This window comes from Lepisosteus platostomus, chromosome 6 (genome assembly GCF_059453375.1).
Source record: "Lepisosteus platostomus isolate fLepPlt1 chromosome 6, fLepPlt1.hap1, whole genome shotgun sequence".
NCBI classification, from domain to species: Eukaryota; Metazoa; Chordata; class Actinopteri; order Semionotiformes; family Lepisosteidae; genus Lepisosteus; species Lepisosteus platostomus.
Genome location: NC_142616.1, coordinates 23590088 through 23612193, shown reverse-complemented (window position 1 = coordinate 23612193; position 22106 = coordinate 23590088). Strand labels below are relative to the sequence as shown.

The 22106-nt window shown below is 41.1% G+C and overlaps 2 protein-coding genes across 5 annotated transcripts; one reads left to right on the top strand and one right to left on the bottom strand.

Moving 5' to 3' along the window:
* Positions 1–885: 885 nt before the first annotated feature.
* znf365 (zinc finger protein 365) lies at positions 886–8174 on the bottom strand. 4 transcript variants are annotated; one of them, XM_088634931.1, is made up of 6 exons: positions 8093–8174; positions 6139–6251; positions 4642–5299; positions 3963–4134; positions 3290–3336; positions 886–2953 (listed from the first exon to the last, which is right to left on the bottom strand). In XM_088634931.1, the coding sequence occupies exons 3-6, from the start codon at positions 5286–5288 to the stop codon at positions 2758–2760; spliced, it is 1062 nt and encodes a 353-aa protein (XP_088491057.1). In that variant the 5' UTR covers positions 5289–5299; positions 6139–6251; positions 8093–8174; the 3' UTR covers positions 886–2757. The 4 variants fall into 4 exon arrangements, with proteins under 4 accessions (XP_088491057.1, XP_088491059.1, XP_088491058.1 ...); XM_088634933.1 differs by having other exon boundaries at positions 8075–8093; XM_088634932.1 differs by lacking the exon at positions 8093–8174 and adding an exon at positions 6559–6814.
* Positions 8175–8306: 132 nt separating this feature from the next.
* Positions 8307–19911, top strand: rtkn2 (rhotekin 2). The gene is made up of 12 exons (XM_088634929.1): positions 8307–8591; positions 10643–10842; positions 11139–11197; positions 11509–11562; positions 12085–12202; positions 12450–12650; positions 13338–13432; positions 14229–14335; positions 15091–15222; positions 15742–15907; positions 16504–16611; positions 18387–19911. Exons 1-12 carry the CDS (start codon positions 8457–8459, stop codon positions 18947–18949), a joined length of 1938 nt encoding a protein of 645 aa, XP_088491055.1. The 5' UTR covers positions 8307–8456; the 3' UTR covers positions 18950–19911.
* The last annotated feature ends 2195 nt before the right edge of the window (positions 19912–22106 follow it).

Sequence of the window (22106 nt, the reverse complement as noted above, 5' to 3'; positions counted from 1 at the left end):
CAGCTGTCTATTTCATCAGAAAATGAATTGTTTAGATGTAGTCTAAATCCGTCGGTGCCTTAAGAATCTGACATTCACACAGTAAATGCAGGATGTGGACAGGTATAGATGCTGATTACAACATTACAACATTCCCACTCCCCTACATATAAATAATAAGGATCAAGAGAGAAACAAAGAGGATAGATGTTTTTTTCTTTAGCTTCCACATGCACAACAGAGAAAAAATTGCATTTATCCTCACAAAGTGTGGTGGGATTCTGCAATGAACTACCAACCCTACTGCTGAAACCAACATCCTAGAGTCTTTCAAGCAACAGCTGGGGGGATTTGGATAAGTTACTAGCTGTCAAAATAACCACATGAAAAATCCTCATCTCTCATTTGTGGCCTTTTGTGCATTCTGTCAATCTACCAGTTTACAACTTCAATGAGCATGACTACTCTGAAAATACAGTTCTTACTGAAGTGAGGGTCAAATAGAGATATCCTTGTCACATCCATTATTGATGGACAGATTTCAGAATGTGATATTTGCTGAATAGCAAGTTGCAGATGTCATGAAAAGCTTATAAGACAAGTAAGTGGATACTGACAATCTATTCTGTCCTGTGCCAACAATGCCCAAATGGTCTTTTGCCTGTTTTTCCACAAACTACAACCTGGTCTTTTGTTTTTAGGTGCTCAATGTAAATATAAAGGGAGTGTGCACTTTTCATTCCCCTCACTTAAACTGCAATGCACAAAAAATAAGTTAAATATCACTTCAGAATACTGTACACTAACTGTATCCATGTTAGTACATCTTAAAACAATAGTGGCATAATGGCATAGGAGCCATGTAATAGATCTCTTTGAAAAAATAGACAAGATACATGAAAGTCACTCGGTTTCATATGGTCTTGGATTTTATTTTTAGAATAAGTGTAACAGAGCAGCACAGGTTATTTCCTAAGTGAGGACATTCACAGTATTTCAATTAGCACAGTGCTTTACAAACTCTAGCAAAGGAAGGCACACACATCTGAGTAGTCTGGCAAGACCTAGTTGAAACTACATTTTAAATACCAAATATTTAAACAAACACATTTTGTAGCCCAATAATGCAAATGCCTACAAATTTAAGACACACATAAGTCACGAAGATTCCTCCAGCTGTGTGATTAGCAAGTGTTGCTGTTTCATTTCAAACCCACAGCTTTATTTTAGTGCAAAAATGGCTTTAGACATGAGAAATACGTGAACGGATTGTGCGTAAGTTAAGCATAACCTAACAGACTAAATGATCTCAAGGCAGAGCTCATACACCAATAATATACCAGCATCTCATGCCCCTTGCACCAGAAACACTTCTTTAAAAGACATTTATAAAAGGTCAACAGGATTTAATGGACCAGAATCTCACGTATCCACTATTTTATTTCTTACTTTAAAATGAAATAAAATGCAACTTCTGTCCTGTGCATCACAGACAGGTTTATGACACCACAACATTTACAACTAATCTGTAGTTTTCTGATAAGAATAGACATAATATTATTACTGCATTACACCACTCATTAATATATTTTTTTACATGGTTGCACTATTATGTTCATTGATTCGAAACACACTTTTCACAGCACACACTACTGCTAAGTGCTAAACAGTATTGTTCAGTGTGTAGATTTCCTGACAGTGCACTGGTGCAGCAGGAGTGAGGACTGAACCATGACTGAGATTTCAAGATGGGGTTAGAAATGCATCTACATTAGGAAAAATAAAAATCAACTTTCATGGATTATTGCTCAAAATCTCAAATCCTTCATTCAACACAACACAGGTTGCAGGCAGTAGCTTTCCAACAAAAATACGGTGAGTGAAATGCCCGTATTTGGCTCTACTATTAGATCGATTTAGCTATAAAACAAAAGACAGATGCTGCACAACAAGGAAATAAGGAACTGCTATTGTCTCTAGCTTTGGTATTCCCACCAAATGATTTACAATTTGTAATATTTAACTGGACTTCAACTAAATTTGTCACATACTGTACAATCACAACTGCAAAAATAAGTCGTTAAAACTTAATGCATTATGTATGCACTCTGTAAACTACCCTGTTATACAAGGCAAACTATGGCACTAGGCAACTACTCCTGTAACTGACAGCGATTCTCATCCCACCGTTTGTGGATAATTTTATAATTAAAACATGAGTTTAAGAAGGTTTAAAAACACAGCCAACGTCTTAAGCATCACAGACAAACTGCAGGCACAAAACCCAATACTATAACTTGCATCCTCTGCTCCACAAATGTTTGAGGTATTGAAAACTCAAGCTACCTCATTTGAAAAGTGTTGATTTGTAATACAAAGCTTTCACCAGAGCCTGAGAATGAGGGTCAGTCAAGTAGTTCTTCCCTCTGCGACCTCACAGGCACACTTGGAAGCGCGTTTGTGCCCAATTTAAAATAAATACATGTTTTCCCCTCGTTAATGCACAGTGCCTGCGCACGTGAAAGAGAGAAGAAAAACACAAAGGCACCACGCTTGGCAGAGAAGAGAGTGGGCAGTTGAAAAACAGCCAGCAGTGGAGTGCACAACTCAGAATGTCAGGCTCTGAATGCTAACTTAACTTTCCTCAAGTGGCAAAAAATCTATAGTTTATTCTCCATGACAGTGGAATGGTTTGCATTACAAATCAACTGCTATAAAGACTCAAGACATTCAGGGCAAGAGTGCTATTTACATTTAATGTGACCTGCATGAGGATGCTTAAGGTTCAGCCTCCAATAACCTTCTCTGCCGATTCCACATTTCGCCTGCATAATCAGGTTTATAGAGACCTGAATGTGAGCAGCTCTGCCCGGAGCCACGCTTCTCCTTTGAGGATTTTGGGAAGGACCTGCCCTTCTGGAGCGAAGGCCCTCTCCTTTCTGGAACAGCTGCTGTTGGTTGACCACTAGGTGACCTGCAATCACAGACCCGGAGCCCAAGCATGAACATTTCGACACTGCAGAGAAAAGCTGGAGCTCTCGAGGCAACAAGAAGCAAATGGTCCCGGAAGCGATGCTTTAAGGGATTCTTCAAGGCTTTAATGCAAGGGAAGGCAGCAGGACTCCATAGTCAAGGGAAAACGCATGTCACATAGTAGAATAACACCACATTTAAGGAACATCATCTTTCAGGACGCACAGAAAACCACTTATAATACACACAGACAATACATTCACACAAGCATTAAGGTAAGAAATGATGCCCTACATTTTAATAGTGCAATAGTGTTTGAAATGTTCTCTCACCACACCTGGCTTTGGTTGTTCTGTGGGGTCCATTTTCAGACGTCTTGGTTGTCTAAAAAACACCAAAATAAAAACAATGGGAAACATTCACGTAATCTAAATATCAGGTACACCTGTCAGACAGTTTCCTTTAATTGTCTACTTGTAACTTTCTTCTCCTCTGCTTCTATTCTGAAAAAGAAGATTTCAAAACAGGTAATCCTAATTTTCAACATACAGCCTCCCTCTTCTCCTTTGAATTCAACCAGAAACCGTTTAAAAATGGAAAAGCCATTAGACCACTGCAGTACAAACCACATTTGAAGCCCTGTTAGAAAATCGGGAGCATCAGAATCTTCTCAGAGCATTTTTTCAAATAACAAATACCATATACAATACAGTGCAACCAAAGACAATACAAAAAACAAGCTCCATGACATCCCATTAAATAAAACAATTATGTGACAGGTGTGGAAAAACCCCATTATAAGCAATACGAACTTTGTTGTGTAATAGATACATCATGTACAAAGAGAAGTGAAAAGGAGAAATCTTCCAGATGAATAAGAATCTTAAACACTGTTATTAGAAGTCATTTACCAATAAATACTAACTGCAGTGCATGTATAGATTAGAAAGAGTTTTGCTCATCTCAGTGCAACAAAGAACTTGGCAGGCCGTATTCATCTGATAACTTACAGTACACGTTCTGCATTTGGGCTGACTGGAAGCACTTCGATAATATTCCAATAGCTTTTCCGCCAGAGCTATCCGATGTAAGAGATTCTCTATGAAGTGCTGAAGCCGGACTTTCCCACAGACTTCATGCTGAACAGCCGCTTCCAGAAAATTATGTATACTGATCACTTCCCTGGAAAAAAAAAAATAACCATATGAAGATGCAGAAAATGAAAAGCTTAGTACCTCTTGACTCATTTCTTAGAAGAGCTCTCTGGTTTGGCTTCCATTTGTCATTTTTAAGGAATCTTAGGTTCGTCTGCCAGTATTATATGAGGCAGACATAAAAGAGTAAGCCTACCCATTAAGACATGGCATTTGTTCTAAAGCTGTCATTTTTCACTCCCAGATTTTCTGTGGGAAAATGATACTTTTTGCGACGTGTGAAGTTGCCACAGACGCAATCAATCCAGTAATATTCAACATTCTGAAGGTCCATGGAGAATCTAGTCCCCTCATGAGACTGTATGCAAAGGACTCTTCCTCATCTTTCTAAAAAAAACACAGCGTGCTGCTCAAGTCACAAAGTGCTGTGTTAAAAAAGGGATTCCCAGCCACTCTGCAATACAAAGTCAACGGATTGCTAACATGAGCTCTTTGTGCGGCACTGTTTCTAAACAACTTCCAATGGCGAACTCACTGTTCCTTCCTCTCCAGCTCCTGCTCGGACTCCGCCAGCTGCCGGCGCAGAGCGGCGATCACGACGACGGCCGTGTCCACCTGGCGGCTCAGCGCCCTCTCGCGCTCGTACACCCGCTGCCTCTCCCGCGCCAGGTGCCTGGACCGGGCCCGGGCACGCACCAGCTCCGAGTCGGTCTGCGCCAGCTCGCTGGTCACCCTCCGCAGACGCTTCTCTGTGGTGCCGTCCGCCGCTCCCAGCCCTCGACTCTCGTGGCTCGTCCCAGCGGCCCTGCTGCCATCCCCTCCTGACCTGCAGGGGGCGGGGGGTGGCTCCGGCTTCTCAGGCATGTCCCGAAAGGCGACGTTCCTTTTCCCCACTTCCTCCGTCTGACCCCCGGATCGCACTGACGGGGCCGTGCAGCGGACGATTCCCAACTTCTTCTCGAGCAGGAAGACTTTGGGCATGCAGGCCGCCGCTGGGCGGACGCCGTGCGCGTCCTGGTAGGTGTGGCTGTACTCCAGGTGCGCCCTCAGGGAAGACAGACTTCGGAACCTTTCCTGCTCCCCGCATCTCGGGCAGCGGAAGGGTAGCCGCCGACCAGCGACGCAGGCCTCTGCCGTCTCCTCGCACAGGGGAGAGTTTCGCTCGTGGAGCTTTTGCTGCATTTCATTGAAACCTGAAGTGAAAAACAATTTTAAATCACTGCATAACCCCCCCCCCCCCCCAGACATGCACACAAAACATAGTGACATTTTCAGAATAGTAATCACTCGCATTTATGAATAATTCCTTACACTTATATAGCACTTTTCTTGACACTCCACTCAAAGTGCTTTACAGGTAATGGGGACTCCCCTCCACCACCACCACCACCACCAATGCCCACCTGGATGATGCGATGGCAGCCATAGTGCACCAGTACGCTCACCACACACCAGCTATTAATGGGGAGGAGAACAAAGTGACGAAGCCAATTCATAGATGGGGTTTATTAGGAGGCCATGACTGGCAAAGGCCAATGGGAAATTTGGCCAGGACGCCAGGGTTTCACCCGTACTCTTTTTGAGAAACGCCCCCTGCTGGCCCCACTAATGCCTCTTCCAGCAGCAACCTTAGTTTTTCCCCAAGAGGTCTCATCCAGGTACTGACCAGGCTCACATCTGCTGAGCTTCACTGGGTTGTCAGTTGTGAGTTTCCGGGTAATATGGCTGCATTAAACAGCACTGTTCACCCCAAGATGCTTTACATATACAGTTCATTGTGCACTATTGTTCATCACAGTGAAGTGCATCCAATTGTTCACTGGTTTGGACATTCTAGTCCAGAGAAAGGAGTGTCACCTACTGGTCCAGCAACACCACTAACCCAAGAGATCTACCATCCTAAACTGACCAGGCCAAGCCTTACTTAACTAGGCAATGCTGGAACTAGCACATTCTTATTTAGAATGGTGGCCCAGAGAATACCATTTAAAAGAAAGGTACTTTATTTCCCAGAGCAATCCGAGTTACCTACCTTGCTCAAGGATATAACAGCTGTGTCTCACACAGGATTTGAACCATCAACCCCCTTGTCACGGCTCCAGAGCCCAAGGCACTACTCCACACTGCAGCCTGGACTGGAGAGACCTAGTAAAATGAAGAAATGTCCCATCTTTGGCAAGAGCTGACAATAATCATAGAGCAATCTATGGAACCATTAATAAAAAGGTTCATAAAACCCTGTACTATAAGCTATACTAAAATGTTTGTCAGTATGAAAAACATAATGTAGATAATCCTTTAGCAGACTCTAAAATATACCCTGGTTTCCTGTCTGTATTTCTAAGCAGTAGAAAGGGCTAAAAATATTTTTTGTTTCGGAATACCAGGCCTCATGAATCAGATTTTCAGAATTCTCCAATGTCCATTTCACAGAATCGCAGGAGAAAGAGACCTTGGGATCCAGAATCCAGTAGGATTTCCTTGTTTCCCGCTGTTATTAGCCTGGCAGAAGAGTTCAATTGATCCAGCTTGGTTAATTTTCACTCGTTCCTCTCCCCTCCACAGCATTCGGCTGATGGCGATTTCAAGAGACATAACCTGCTGGATTTTGAACCCCTGAAGTCTGCTGAAGAAGCATCTTGTCTAGAGTGTATCGGGGTTTAAAAGATTACAGTTCCTGCGCACAAGCAGACATGTAGTAATAAGCGCTAAACAGCTATTCGAGTTGCTCGTTAATGAAAAAGTGACACTAGCATGAATGGTTTTTCCCTACATGACGCTTAAAAAAATAATTAAAACAGTCCAGTAACAATTTGGGGAAAAGCCCTACACTCTAGAACTCACGAACACAGCCGATGTAGGAATGAAAAATAATATTATTTTTATATTATTAACATGCACCACACATTATAGCACGCTTCAGATTTATCTGCAGATAATCCGCAGTCTACTGATTCAGCGCTGTCAATACTAACAGAAGCAGACTGAAAAAAAAACCTCTGGCAGTTCAATCCTAATTAGAGTTTAGCGCGACCATTCGCAGTCTAATTTACACATCATAACAAGTCACTAGAGAAAAGCAAACATACAAAGATTCGCAAATGAGTGTTAAGATACCTTGTATATTGGAAGCAAAATGAAGCTATCTCTCTATATCTATCCCTACCTGCATTTAAAATGCGATGGGCTAATTGAATGACAACTGGTCAGTGAAAGAGGTGGATACGTTGAGTAGCCTTTTGATCTCTGCATAAAATGTAAATAGGATAATCAACTAAAATAACACTTTGTATTTTAAAAGAATGAAAAAACAGAATTCCGTGGTATGCGCCCACGACATTTTACCTGTACGATCGCAATGTTACAAAAAATGAAGTTTTATTGCTTTTAATTCTTGTCAGGTAAATCACCTGCTTTACCTAGCTTGACAATTTAGACCAACCAATCGGCAAACTAGGAGTTTTCTAAGTATTAAAAGCACAGGTCTACAAACTCAATTATGCAAAACACGCCTTGTTAAAAGAAATAGGGGTTGTGCAAATAGTCCCCCCATTTCTGCACGGGTGAGGATGTAGTTGTGTCATATGTTGTATATAAAAATGCGAAACAATTCGAATTTTCCAAGCGAATGAATATGTAACTAATCATATTCTTTAAAACTAATAATTAAGGTTTTCGAAGGGACCTTGAAATAGGAATTATGTACAGGGTATCGTACGAATTTGAACACTATCTTTGCACCAATAAAGAATGCATTTACCATTCTTCCTATAATATCAGATAATATCACTTTTCGATGCACGCACAATGTAACTATTGTTACACTGCGAATACATGAACAAAGGTCTCCATTGCGCATTTCGATCGCTTTGTGCGAAGAAAAACCGACGAACCATCAAAACGTGTAGAGCTCTGATATATTCACATTACAGCGCCTGAAGATTAGGTTGTCACGGACAAATATACACCTTAATGCTTTCACTTACACGCTTCCTTCCATTGCGGATTGAAAACACAGACAGAAGGCACGGACAATGGAACGAAACCATTTCTCAGCAGACGGGGGAGCAGGCGAATACAAATCTCGCAATTATGACTGCAAACCTTCAGAACTTCCAAAAACCCTCCACACAAACCTTCCCATTTGTACCTGCCCATTTTAATCGCAGTTTTTGAGAATGAGACAGATATGATTTTTCGGTTGTAAAATTATATATTTTTAAATTTGAATAGATGGTTCAGTCCTATTGTTGTTTGTTCGGTGCCGAACTTTGACCCAGGACTGTGGTTATAGTGTTTCTCTCAGACCTGAAGCTGTTTTCGTCAAGGCGCCGCTGGCGAATAGCAAAAATGGATCAGCGGCGGGATATTCAAAATTTTAAGAGAAACGAAAGGACGAGGGTTACAGTGTCCTCCTGTTCTTCACTCGGAATGGAGATCAAAAGAAAGAAAATCAAGGAGAGCACAGTCATTCTACAGCAGGAGGTAAGGACTTCAACGGAGTTACTTAAATCTGATACGTTCCCACTCTGCGAAGTGCAAATAATATACACATTTTGATGAGCTTTGCAACTAAAGGTTGATTGCTGCAGTTAATTAAAGAATATATACACTTGGAGAGATCCTGAGCCTTGAATCTCCTTATTTGCTAGTCATTTACAGGTGATTCAAGATGTTGAGTCAAAAATGACAAACCCCTGAACTGCCAGGACTATCCATTCATATGCAAATTAAGTGCGATTTTTAAATGAACAAAAGCTTTTTGTGTCAGAGCAGAATGTTGCACGTTAATTCGGGTTTGGTAGGAGATGGATGCACACTACAATGTCCATCAAATCAATCGCTTTAAGGTTGCTTTGACATTTCTGAAACGTTACGTTATTTATGCTTTCATAAATGCCAGCATATGTTTGCATACCCTGTAAAGTAAAACCAATGATAACTGCGAATTACAAAAAAAGACGGATAAATTCATTACGTGTATTTTGTGTATAGTTTATTCTGCCTTTTCGATTTTTACAGATTATTTCTTTCACTGCTTTAAACTATAATGTTCTTTACAGGCAAAATACACGAAAAGATGTACGAGCCTGAATGACACTCTTCAGATTATACACGACATGAACCTGTTGTACATTCGACAGATTTCTAAGAAATTAAGGTAGCAACTAATGTGACAGAGAAGAAACTTCAATACCTGTCTGTTTGAAAATACTATTTTCTGAAACAGGCAGATGCCCGTAGTAGGTTGTTTTGAAACAATTCGTGAAAACACTGCAGGCCAAAAACACTGGATTGGCATTAAGATTGCACACTTAAATGCAATCTTAAATGACAACAAAATATTCAAATGCAATCAAAATGGAAGTCAAAATTGATTTCTCAAGTGTCCACACTTGAGATTAAATTTGTGATCATTTTGTTTTGCAATTTGTGTTCTTAGTCAGATTTATACCTGTAAACTACTAGTTATGTAAGAACAATCTTTTTTTTTTTGCTGCCCTGCCTCCCACATGCAAACAATCGTTTTCCTTAGAAAAAAATGTTACATGATCCATTCTGATCTGTACATTTAAAAGACCAGTTTAAATTATTCTGTGAATTGTCAGTAAAAAGAAAATTCACACAAACTCATTTTCTGTTTAAGCGTCATCAAATACGTTTTTCCACTGTGTGGATTCAGTTTTATTGTGTTAGTTTGTCACGGTTGCACCTGTTTCACCATCAGAGAGAATTCAAAGGCAATTTTGTGCGTATTGGCTTTATCCTGTTATGGAAAGGAAATGGTATGTTTTTTTATATGAAATAAATTGAAAGAAGACTCATGATTTTAAATTCAGCTCTTTTCAATTGCTCATAGTTTTCCGAAGCTACTTCTCATGAAGAACTTCAGGATTCAAAGTAGATACTGTAGGTCAGTAAAGAAGGGGTTGTGAACGAAGTTAATTGGTGGGACAGCCGGAGGAATCTGAAATGAGCAGAGAACGTGAGATTGAAAGTAGGCAGGTAAACTTAAAGGAACACTGAACATGCCTAGCTTCATCTTTAAAAGCCATACTCTGTCACCTAATTAGGTTCCTATCCCCAGCCAGGTCTTGTATTTAATGTGAGAGATATACAGTTTTAGGGATGTCTGTTAACATTCATCTTCATTGCAGATCTGCTTTTTCAGAGCCAACCATTTGGATGAATCCTTTTCCAGCAAAATTGCTGATGGAAGTGAATTATATTTTCTTTTTTTTTCCTCTTTGGAATCGCCAGATTTGTATTTTAAGCAAGTCGGTGAAGGTGTGTTTCGTCTGCACTCTTCATTTTGATTTTTTTTAAAAACAAAATTGCCTCCAGTCATGTATCGTTATTCATTTCCACATAGGGGCTCATCCCACTCTCCCAGCCCACCTCGTGAGTGTCTTTTAGTGGTTAACGTCAGGGGCGGCCTCTAGGCCGAATACCTGCAGCATTCGGTGTAGCAGCGTGCCGCCGCGCTCTGGCGCGAGAAGGTGTTTCACCACGCGGTTTTCCGTTTCTCCTCGTAGGACTGCGACCTCCAAGAGAAAATCGATTTTGAGATCCGGATGCGCGAAGGGGCTTACAAGCTGCTTGTCGCCAGCACACAGAGAGACCAGGTTTTAAGTGCTTCCAAGAATCTGCTCACCTGCAACGCTCGTATAGAAGCCTACATGGCAGAGCTTCAGAAGAAGGGGGAGGTGCACATCCTGATAAATGCAGCTAGGAGGTGAGGCTCTCTGGCCTCTTCTGTGCAGTACGAGTTTCTTGTCTACTTCTTTCTCCTGTATCTTGTCTACTTTTGCCTAGAACCTGACCTCCAGTGATAACCATTAGAAATGCCAGCATGTCCTATTTGAGTGGTCCTTATTAGTAAAGATGCTCCACAATATCGGCTTTTAGTTTTTGGTTTTAGTTTGAGAAGTCAGTTACCTAATTCCGCTTATGGCTGTGGTATGAATATCAACTGCTATTGGATCCAAGTTAAAAAATTGAAAGGTTACAATTTATATTTTTGGTCTACAGATCATCTGATGGTGTTCCAAAGGACCGCATAGCATGTAAGGGTAAAGTGGCCATATCTGGTAAGTAAAAGCCACACATTATAAACTTCCGAGCTGAAGCAAGTTTCCTTGTTATGGCAGGGAGTAAATGATGGAATAATATCCTGGATATTTGGTCTATCTAACCTAACCTGAGTGAGATTTCATTAACCTGTTAATGCAGTTTCTGTGTCCAATAAAACAGGTTTTGTTTGGATGTGGTTACACAATGCAGGGCCAGTAGTTTAAATCTGCTGTCTTTAAAAAACCTTGTAAAAACTCTTAAACGGATACTTGGCTGAGTTCACATTTTCAAAGAATGGCGAAAAAACTTATTCTGTTTTCCTCTTCAGGTGTTCGGATACCATTGATGTGGAAGGATACTGACCACTTCAACAACAGAGGAAGTGAGTTTTTTTTGTGTCCATGCACAAAAATTCAGATGGGTAATTGCTGCAAAAATAGTGAGATAAACTTGAATAAATTCCTGCCACTTTTGGTGTCTAGTAAACATGGACTTTCTGTGTAGTCGGTGTTGTACCCTGTAAAAGGTAAAAACAACCAAGGCACCTTAATGACAGGAACATGTAAGCATATGACTCAACTTGCAACTTATATTTTACATTTATTTATTTGGGGGAGGCTTTTATCCAATGTGACTTATGCTTATAAACCCATTTAAATAGCTGTATGTTTGGCTGGAGCAATTCTGGGTGAAGTACCTCAGCAGTTTCTCAGCTGGGATTTGAAACAACCTCCATGCAGACAGTACTGAAGGTCTGGAATTAAACCCAGGGCCCCTGCACTGCGACACAGCAGTGCCTACTACAGCGCCACCATGCCACCCTCCCCCATAATTAAACAGCTCTACACCTTTAGAGCAACGTCAGCGCCAAGGTGCAAACCCAGTGCTTCTTTTTCTTCTACAGGCTCACGCCGTGTGGCTGTGTTCTGCCTGATGAAGATGGGAGCAGAGGTTTTTGACACAGACATGGTCATTGTGGATCGATCTGTGACGGACATCTGTTTCGACGGTTTAACTATTTTGTAAGTATCTAGAGCGATTTGCCATTGCCGGCGTCCATCTCTGGTACAGTTTGTGACTGTTTAATCATTTTTGTTTTAAATGACGTTAGAAGTGAATCCCTTCATATCTTGTTATATGACTGATTTCCATTATTCAGAGTTACCCAAAAGGCATTTCTCGTTTTAGTGGTGACACCCCCATGAGCCCATTGTGTATCATAGACTCAAGAGTAATATACTTTTCTGCTCATTCTTCATTCTCCTGCAGCAAAGAGGCATCTCCAGACTTTGAGTTGAAGTTGGAGGTCTACAGCTGTGCCATGGAGGAGGAGATGTCCTTGGTCAACACTCCTAAAAAACTAGCCAAGAAGCTGGGGAATTCACTTAGCAAGAGCACAGGAAAGAAACACTGCCCTCTTCAGGAGGGAGGAGATCCTGAGTCTTTCTTTCAGTCCAGTCTCCAAGCTCTGTATGTTTCCCCGTTGTTTTTTTTTGCAACTTAAAACACAAATAGGATTGCGAGAGAAACTTTGGATTTTTTTTTAACTAAAAGTTGTAGTTAAGTAAATATCAGAAGCATTGGCCTGAAAACTTTATGCAGACTTCTTTCGCTCTTTTCAATACAATAGTGAATGCTCTCTGAATTTCACTCTTTAGATATTAAAGTCATGGATGTTGCTCTTCATTTCTAAGTCTGCTAATTAATGCCTGCTAAATGATGAGGAAGCTCTTCCAAAAGATCAAGTTGCAATGTCATTATTTATTAGAAATATGGGACATCTGAATACAGATGATTAGATGATTTGTCTTGTAAAAAAATAATACCTGTAGAGTAGTACTGCTGGTACAGTACCACTAGTACCTGTACACTAGGGGTGTTGCAACATATTGTAACGCTCTCGGGTTCACGTGGGTATGCGCCCTCGCCAGTGCCGCCTCGGGTCAGCCCCCCACCGCTGGGGACTCGAACCCAGGCCTCCGGCGTCACTCAACAGGGACCCAGCCAATTGAGCTAAAGAGAAATCTCCCATCAGCCCGCTGGCTGCGGTCCCAGCTATTCACAGGGAAGGGGGGTGACGTCACCGCCTCGGTAAGCCGGCTCGAACAACCTGCAATGGCGGCCGTATGCGTTACAATATACTTCTTTTCATCCTAGAGGTGCAAAATATAGCCTGCTGGCTCATACCACACTGGGCCTGGCACAGGCTGAGGAGGGCTTCCAGTCCCATACGCTCACCGTACCACCAAACGGTAAGTCATTCCGAGCCTAAATAAGCCCTCTCTTCTCTGGCTTTATACAACATTCCTAAGGTGATATTATTTGCCAAAAAAAGTTAATTATGTGGCTAGAAAATATTGAAAAGTCCTAATTGGCCTTTAAGCTTTTAAATCATACATCCAGAAAGCATAGTTGAACCCACAGCTGGTTCCACGGCTGAATTTGGTGCTCACGTTTATCTGATATGGAAAGCTTACAAACCCCAATTAGGATGGAATAGCATGCTGAAGTGCTGCCAAATCTTTATCAAAGGGGCAGATATTTCTTCATGACATTAAGAGCGTGGTGAGTTATAGATCCGCGATAGTATTTCATTGCTTACATTGCAATCTTGGGTGTATTATCTGCTGTTAAATTATTTACTGGCTTTGGTAATGCATTCTCCTCAAATAATGTTAAATGGATTTACCAATATCAAAGAGAGAGGCTTTTGTTACAGATAGAATTTCAGAAATATACCCCAAAAAGGACAGCATGTACCTAGTGTGATGTACAGTATTTTCTGACATAAAAGACCCATGGTTGTTGCATTAAAACACTAGCTAGAACAAAGCCTTAGACCTTCTGAAGGAAGAGAGATGTTTTTCTTCATAGGAGAATGTCAATTTAGAAATGTTTGGTGTGAGTACTGAATACAAAAAGCATTTTCTTATGGTTTAAAAGCAGTGTTTTAATAGGGTAAGTTTTCCCTGCTCTCAGTGCACATTTGCTTTAAGAATTGCGAACCTTTAAGCCAGTGAGGATGTCTTTCTGTCTGTTCTTCCTCAGAGGACTCTTCCTTCTGGCTGCCTCTGTATGGCAACGTGTGCTGCCGGTTGGTGGCACAACCTGAGTGCATGACACAGGATATGATGAGTGGATTCTTGAATCAGCAGGTAATCCATAAATAGCACACTCAAGTGATTAATTCAGCTGTCAGCTAGTTTTTACTCCTTAGAGGCACTGGTGTACGGAGCAGGAAACATGATGACAAATGGAACAAAAGACCTTGATTTGAATCCTCTTTTTTTAATTCCTGCCTTTTATTTTGTTTGACTGTCCTAATTTTTGTGGGTCTGTCATTTCTTAGCATTTCGAAGTTGACAACCAACTGAAAACCTTTAGTCTTTTGTGCTGGCATGTACAGTACATCATCATCCCTTTATTACCATTTTAATAACCTTTTCAGATACTTGACATTTCTTTTTCAGTCATCTGGCAGATAGTGGTAACTGGAGATAAGGAAAGTTTTACAGAATAAAGGGTGCCATGCTTTAGAGCATAAGCCAACAGCTGTTAACCAACCTCTGCAGCTTTGTAGAATAATTCTCTTAAATACATTCCCTCCCAGTGGGTGTGATGCACTCTGCTGACTGTCAGCAATAAGAGGTGTCTTGGGCTAGAAACCTTTGGGAGGGGTTGTTTTAGTGATGGCAAAACCTCTCTGAGATTACAGCGCTGGCAATTTGTTGGGTTGTGTTATCTTGCGCAATACATAATTTCAAGGCATGCTTCTTTTCAAGGTTCAGAGAAGTATTAACTGTTTGTGAATGTATTCACCATTGGCACTTTAAATAGAGTTATAAGTTTGTATTTTGCGCTGTGTCATGTACCTTGTAAAAGCATTTACTGATCAATTGTTTTCCCTCAGCAAAACATCGTGGGCGTCCCTAGGTGCAGCAGACTGTTTTGTGTTCTTAGAGCAGGCCAGCTCCTCTGCTACTACACCCCAGAGGAAATTGAAGCTAAATTGGATCCTGCCATTGTCATTCCTATCAACAAGGTAACACTGAACTGGTGCAGTGTGTATTGTTCATCCTACCACATATTCCATATATGCTGTGAGCTTTCCTTCTTAAAAATAAAACATTCAAAGAATATCTCTGAGGAGAAAGCTGAGCAATTGATGAGTGAATGGTGTGTCAGCGCGTCCTCTGAATCTAGGTCTGTCTACTGAATGTTAGAGGACTTGAGGCATCTTTTGTCATTCCTTTGTTATTTTTTAGGTTTGATTTAATGATGAGCCATAAATGGTCAAGTGTTAGTTCTTCATAAATATAAAATGCGTTTCATTCAAAGTGTTTTGGTATTCTGTGGAAAAGATGGCTCTGCTTCACTAACTTGCTAAGTGACTAACGTCACTACATTCACCGCCAGGTTGATGAGGCTTGAGGACTGGTCTAATAAGCATATCTGGGCAAGACAAAACAGTGTAAAATCCTGTATTATAAAGAGTTAAAAGAACAATTTTGGACTTCAAAGCAGGGGTAAGTGACATAATGCTTTGATCTCTGTTACACAGGAAACAAGGATACGAGCAATAGATAAGGACTCCAAGAAAAGATCCCATAGTTTCACAATTATCAACCCTAGAGCCGGAGAAGCTGTGACTAATGTCTTTGTGGCCGAGTGCAAAGAGGAGCTCCAAAAATGGATGGAGGGTTTTTGGCAGCATTTTTATGATCTGAGTAAGTACAGTGTGCAAGAGCATTGGTTTCAAAAGGAAGTTCATCAGTGTTAAAGAAAGATCAGAGTACTGGATCCGTACAGCTGCCAGTGTGGAATTTTAACTGGCATTTGGAATCGTGGCGTAGAAGTCGTGAATTCTCTACAACCCCAGCTTCCTTAAAATAACATTCAAGCACATGGTGAGGAAAACCAGTAGAATTTAAAGGCATTTCTCTTTATGTGCGGTTCATATTTTTTTAGATAGTCCTAAAATGTTGGCCAGGATTATGATATCGGTTACAAAAAGTTGTCAACTTAAAGTTTTCTTGTCTACTTTTTTAACATTTTCCAGGTTTTTGAGCAGGCTTTTTGTAAAATAGTCAATAGTTCAGATTGCTATGTGCCTTGAAGTTTTCACAGTGGACTAAAATGCACACCTGGTCTCTGAAAAGCATGTTTTGTTCTGCTGCTTCCAGTTATCCCAGTGTGATCTCCGTCAAAGAAGCTTAACACACCTATTTTCCATTGAATCCCAGCGGTGGTAATAAGGACAAACAATGCCTTGCTAAACTAACAGAGAATAATATGTCATTATATACTGCAAATTTCTTTTCAGGCCAATGGAAACACTGCTGCAGCGATCTCATGAAGATTGAGGTCGTGTCTCCCAGAAGGCCCCCTTTGTTCCTTACAAAACAGGCCACCTCGGTCTACCATGATCTAAGTGAGTGTTTATTTTTAGTCCATAAAAACTGCTAATCTGTACCTGAGAAACACTTTTGATGCTGAGTTTGCAGTGATGCTAAGGGCGCATCGATCCATTCACCATTTGTTGCAGTACAGACCTCAAAGCATGTCGTTTACATCAAGAAGCTACATGTTTGAATAATGAAATAGAAAAAGAAAGCACTGTAATGGAAACTTCCCAGACAGTTATTTGCTAAATGTGGCATATAGGTTGCATTGCTGTGCTATATAAATAGTGCAGTAATGAACAGTAAGATCATATGAATATTGACTGTAGACACTGTCAGTAGAGCTCTATTGGCATCTTTTTTGTTTTGGAAATGTTCAAAAGGGATTAGGTCTTACTCCTTTTTTTTTTAGGTCTTAATCACTTTTATGATTCTATGCAAGGATATTCCTTGCTGTCACGCTAAATGATAACTCCAGTATTGGCCACTTTATAGTATCAGAAATGGGTCGGATTGGTTAGTCTCACTGGCTCAGTCCCAATGAACTGAAAGCAGTGTACTAACTGGAGTTCATTCCATGGGTCGCACACAGTTCAGTGCTAAACTAGAGGGCTACCTTTAGACCAATTGCAATGAGCTTGGCAGCTGCTGTTTTGTGACAAGTTGCTATTGAGTATCGCATTAGTGCATCTGGACTATTTTAATATAAATGCAGTTCTTCAATCAAAAACTAATATTAAATTGTCAGGGACATTCAGTTCTATACAAACACGAGACAAAGTAATAATTACATATTAATGTGGCCAGGTTAATTGAAATGTTCTGATTCTGAGCCCCCTGCAGTTTGTGCTCATTAGAACAACAACATTGCTGAGCTTTAAGCACATTCGAGTAGTCTCCAACTTCATTCCACACTTTTTTTTTCATTGCATTTGAGCTCAGAGCTGGAGTTGATCGCCAGTACTGTATTAACAAGTCTGCAACCTAGTACGCAGCTGTGTGATGAATCTGAAAGTTCATTGCAATTGTCCCGCTGTGTTTAATAAGATGTTGGGATCCTCTGCTTTCCTTGTCCTGGTATCCCTGGGTCCTGCCCTGTCCTGACATGTCCTGTATATGGAGGTCACTGCCGCTTGAATCCGTGACGCCTGTGGGGAAAGGTGGTGACAGTTCTGAGTTCTGCTGCTCAGGTGGTCAAATATTTATTACATGGTACTTCTAGAGGAGCTTTAGAACCATCCTAGGGTTCCTTTGGTAGCAAGCTGGAAGGCAGCATGTGTGGGCGGGTTTGGAAGAATATTAAAAATGTATAACGATGTGTTCACAAATGAAATAAACAGTGTTGCTGTGTGGAGGGCTGTGCATAAGCTTGCACTGTTGTGACGTGTGAGGTGGGTTGTGATGGTGATAAAGTGGGCCCTGCTGCCAAATGGAATATTAAACAAAAACACTGACAGGCCTACCCCTCCACAGGTGACTTGTGAAGCCTGAGCACATGAACAAACACCAGTGGGAAACAAAGATTGAATTTTAGTAAAGTTCCTCGAGATACACATGTGAAAGAAACGCTGACAACCCAGCAGCAACTACCACTGTGAATCCCTTTATGTTCTAAACTATTCTAGATTAAACCCATGTGAGAATGCAATACTCATCCTCTTCACCAATTAACCAATTAATTAATTCTCCACATGCAAAACTATTTACGCAACAGAGGCCTAAACGACCTGTTGTGAAATTACCGGGGTAACTACTGCTGGCCTGCTGCGATCACAGTCCTCTTATTGTTCCTTTCTTTACACAGGTATTGATTCCCCGACGAAGCTCGAAAGCTTGACGGATCTAATCCACCATAAAATCGAGGAGACGGGAGGGCGCTTTCTCATTGGGCAAGAGGAAGACCCCGTCGCCCCTCGCTGGGCTTCACTCTTCGAGGGCTCCCACCCCATGGTGGTGCAGAAGTGCGTGCTGTCCCCCGCCCGGGGCTCGGAGACCCCAAGCCCAGTTGCCGCGGCCGCGAAGAAACGGCGTGCCCCGCCCCCGCCTCCCGCCAAGGCTGCGGCTCTTGGGCCCGCGGCGAGCCACGCCCTTCCGCGGGAGGAGGCCGGCTCCTGGAGGAGGCCGGCGGTGCGGGCGGGGAGGCCCTCCCTCGACAGCAAGCTCTCCGCGGTGATCCAGCAGCTGCAGAGGCCCTCGGTGCCGTCTCGCAAGAAGCCCCCCAGGCACCAGGAGGAGACGGGCGCGGAGAACCGCCCCCCCGAGTTACCTGCCCGGCCGGTCCCCGCCCCGCGCCCCAGACTGAGCTCTCTCAAGGAGAAGATGAAGCCGAAATCTCGGATCCCAGCTCTGGACGGCATGGCCTCCTAGAGCCACTGTGGCCGTGTCTCATGCCTTGTGACCCGTTTGGCGTGGCGGTCTCGCGGGTTTTCTGATCAGTCCACCATACAGGAGATGAGGCCCTTGCAACAGAAACTTTTTTTGTAACTTTCAAAATGTGAATTTCCGTAGAGTTTAAACATAAGAGCATATCAAACCGATCATTTAGGTGTTAGTAGCTCATTGATCCATCTGTTCCTTGAAGGATCCCTGGAGATCTTTTAAACAGTTGGTCTGTGTCACATTGAATGTCTGTTGTGGTCATTTACTTTTTATGTGTTTCTGTACAAAGTTTTTTTGTTTTAAATCTGTGTAGCTTGTATAGTTTTGGTATACCTTCTCAGATTGCATTTAAAATTTGCACATCCTAAAAAATCATAGTTCTTACAGCTGTGAACTTCTACATAAAGATGTCTCTTTAGCAATTTACTGTTGCATTGAGACTAATATCTTTAGCCTGTACCTTAACTGCGGAAGATATTATTGTGACTTATTCTGTATTGTTACAGTATAAGTTAAATTAGGTAATATCTTCTCTTTTTAATGGACAAATGTGAGGAAACGATATGGGGATGGGGAGGGAACTCTCATAAGAGAAGAAGCTGTGATTTTGTTTTACATTTCTTTAACAAGCAATGTGTGCAATTCATTTTCCTTTCATTTCAGTTTTTCCTGGGTGTAATTAATCTGCTTAATTGTTTTTTACATTATACAGCTGCTACTTCCCATAGAATTGTTTTTCCTGGCTGTGCGATCTCATGGTTTTTCCTGTGGTCCTCTAGGATGAATACTTTAAAGTATGCCTTCATTACAAATGAGCCTGTTCATGCAAAGTGACTGCCTGCTTTCAGCAAGACTAATCATCGTTTATCTTGATGACCACTTCACAGGCCGGACCTACTGTGACTGAAGAAAAGGATTAAAAACATGCTTGTTCTCTATGAAACACAAAACTCGCCTCTGTTTTCATCTTGGTTTTGTTCACATTAGAGTAATTATTTATTCTTGTTTTAGGCAATTTAAGTTTTCATTTTCCTTACAAAATTGTAGTGGCTCTACTAAGCAATGTGTATGTGTACAAACTCTTATTGGTGCTAATGAACTATTTTAAATTGTGAACATCTCATTTAGGGATGACAGCACAATTTCCATTTACCCCTTCTTATAGTTTATATTACCTTAATTGTAATATAGTCTTTACTACAGTAGAACAAGATATTGATTATACATCTATTGTATATACTAGATTTGGTGACGCTGGGTGTATAGTTATTGAAAAAACAGCTAGTCTGTCATTTTGAGGTATCATAAAATAATTAAAACTCTTGGTTCTAACATGTTAGCCTCCTAGAGTCCTAAATCACAGTAACAGAAACAAAACAAAAAGTTGAAACAATGCACAATGTTGAACTGAGATTGAGTAATTAAAATCCATGTGTGGTTCTGTGGTTGAGACTTTAGTTTCGATTTGTCCACCCCGAGTTCACATTTAACAAAATCGGATGCAGAAATAAAGGGGGTTGTATTTTTACATGGCTTTCCATTTTCATTAATTGCTCTTAAAAGGATGGTTTCATACAAGGAAGAATACAGAAAGCTTGTTGCTACGTAGATGATCAGAAGAGACCTGATCTTCTTGTGAGGGGAATATCCCTCTTTTAATCTCACCTGGTTGGGTTTGCTATCCAGTGGTTAAAAGACTGATTTCATATATGAACTGATTTTTTTTATTACTATGAGTTTCCTTTATGTAATATTAAAAAGATATTGGCCAGGTTCAAAGGCCAGATACAGTGTGCTTGCTGATCGGGGACAAGGCAAGATGTGTACAATCGCATTATGTGTTTTTCTGGAGAAGCAAATAACTAGATTTCAGTGGCCTAGAAGGCATTTCATTCTGCAAACTGGGCTCTTGCCTGGAAATGTTTATGAAATATTTTTGTTAAATAACATAAACAGCCAAAGCAAATCTCAAGTTCTAAAACAATTGTTGGGGTAAGTTTAAAAGAGGAGTTTATTTTTAATGGACTCTGCTGAGGTTTCTCTTCCAAGAATAACAATGTGCTGTTGATTAAATGTGTCTTGAGGCAGGGAGAAAGCTGTGCCAGGACTTGCTGGCTTTAATAATTATATCCCTTGTGAAAGCTGGAATGGTTACATTAAAAAAACAGGAAATAGCTAAGGTGGTAGAAATTTTTAAATTAATATTTTTTATAAACTATAATTGCTGAGAACTAACACTGCACTCTTAAACAAGGTTCAAACTGATTTGGAAGTCTCTCAAAGACTCCAGCTTGGAATTTTATGAGTTTTCTGTATTCTAGTGAATAGTTACATTGTAACGACAGTTAGACTCAGATTAAAAATTCAGCATGAGTTTATAATAAATGTGAGTTGTAAACGAGTCCAGCCAATCTCGTTGAATGAATGACATCAGAGTCTGTGAATAAAGTGTGTTATGCTGTTTTGCATGTAACCGCTTCAGTGTTGCTCTGGATTAAGCGGAGCAGCCAGTGTTCCAAGGCGAATGTGACCAATAATCATACCCGCACATTACCGGCAGATGGCGGCATGCTGTGTATCCTGGATAGGGAGCGGAGAAAGTCGAGGGTATTTTTTCTTCTGGTTTAGTCGGGTAAACGCTTGCACTCCAAAAGGACGTGGCTGCCCATGCTATGTCCTTAAGTAAGCGGAGGAATGGGTAAATAGAATGAGAACACTTCCATCTTCGAAGCGGTAAAAGTACACACATTGTGATACAAATTTGAGAAGAGATCTCCACTAGATTTTGAGATTCTGTATGAGATTACGTTCCTGTCGCAAAACAGTGAAATGACAAGTGGAAAAAATCCAACGGAGCACGATTACAAATCCGTTAAAACCATTTTAGTTTTAGATTTCGTGTAGCTCTTCTGCGCTATGTGCCTCTGCGCTATGTGTCTGTGTTCTCTCGGGCTTTACAAGAGGGAATATTATAGTTTTAACCGAATCTAAAGCAGCTTCACATGCTTTATTACAGTCTTGGAGGTGGAGACAGATAAGAACATTGTCTAATGAATGAAAAACGTTTTTTGTTTTAATTAGGAAAGTGAAGCTTGCGGATAGCTGTTACAGAACACGTTAACCTGAAGTCCAGTATAGTTAGAAA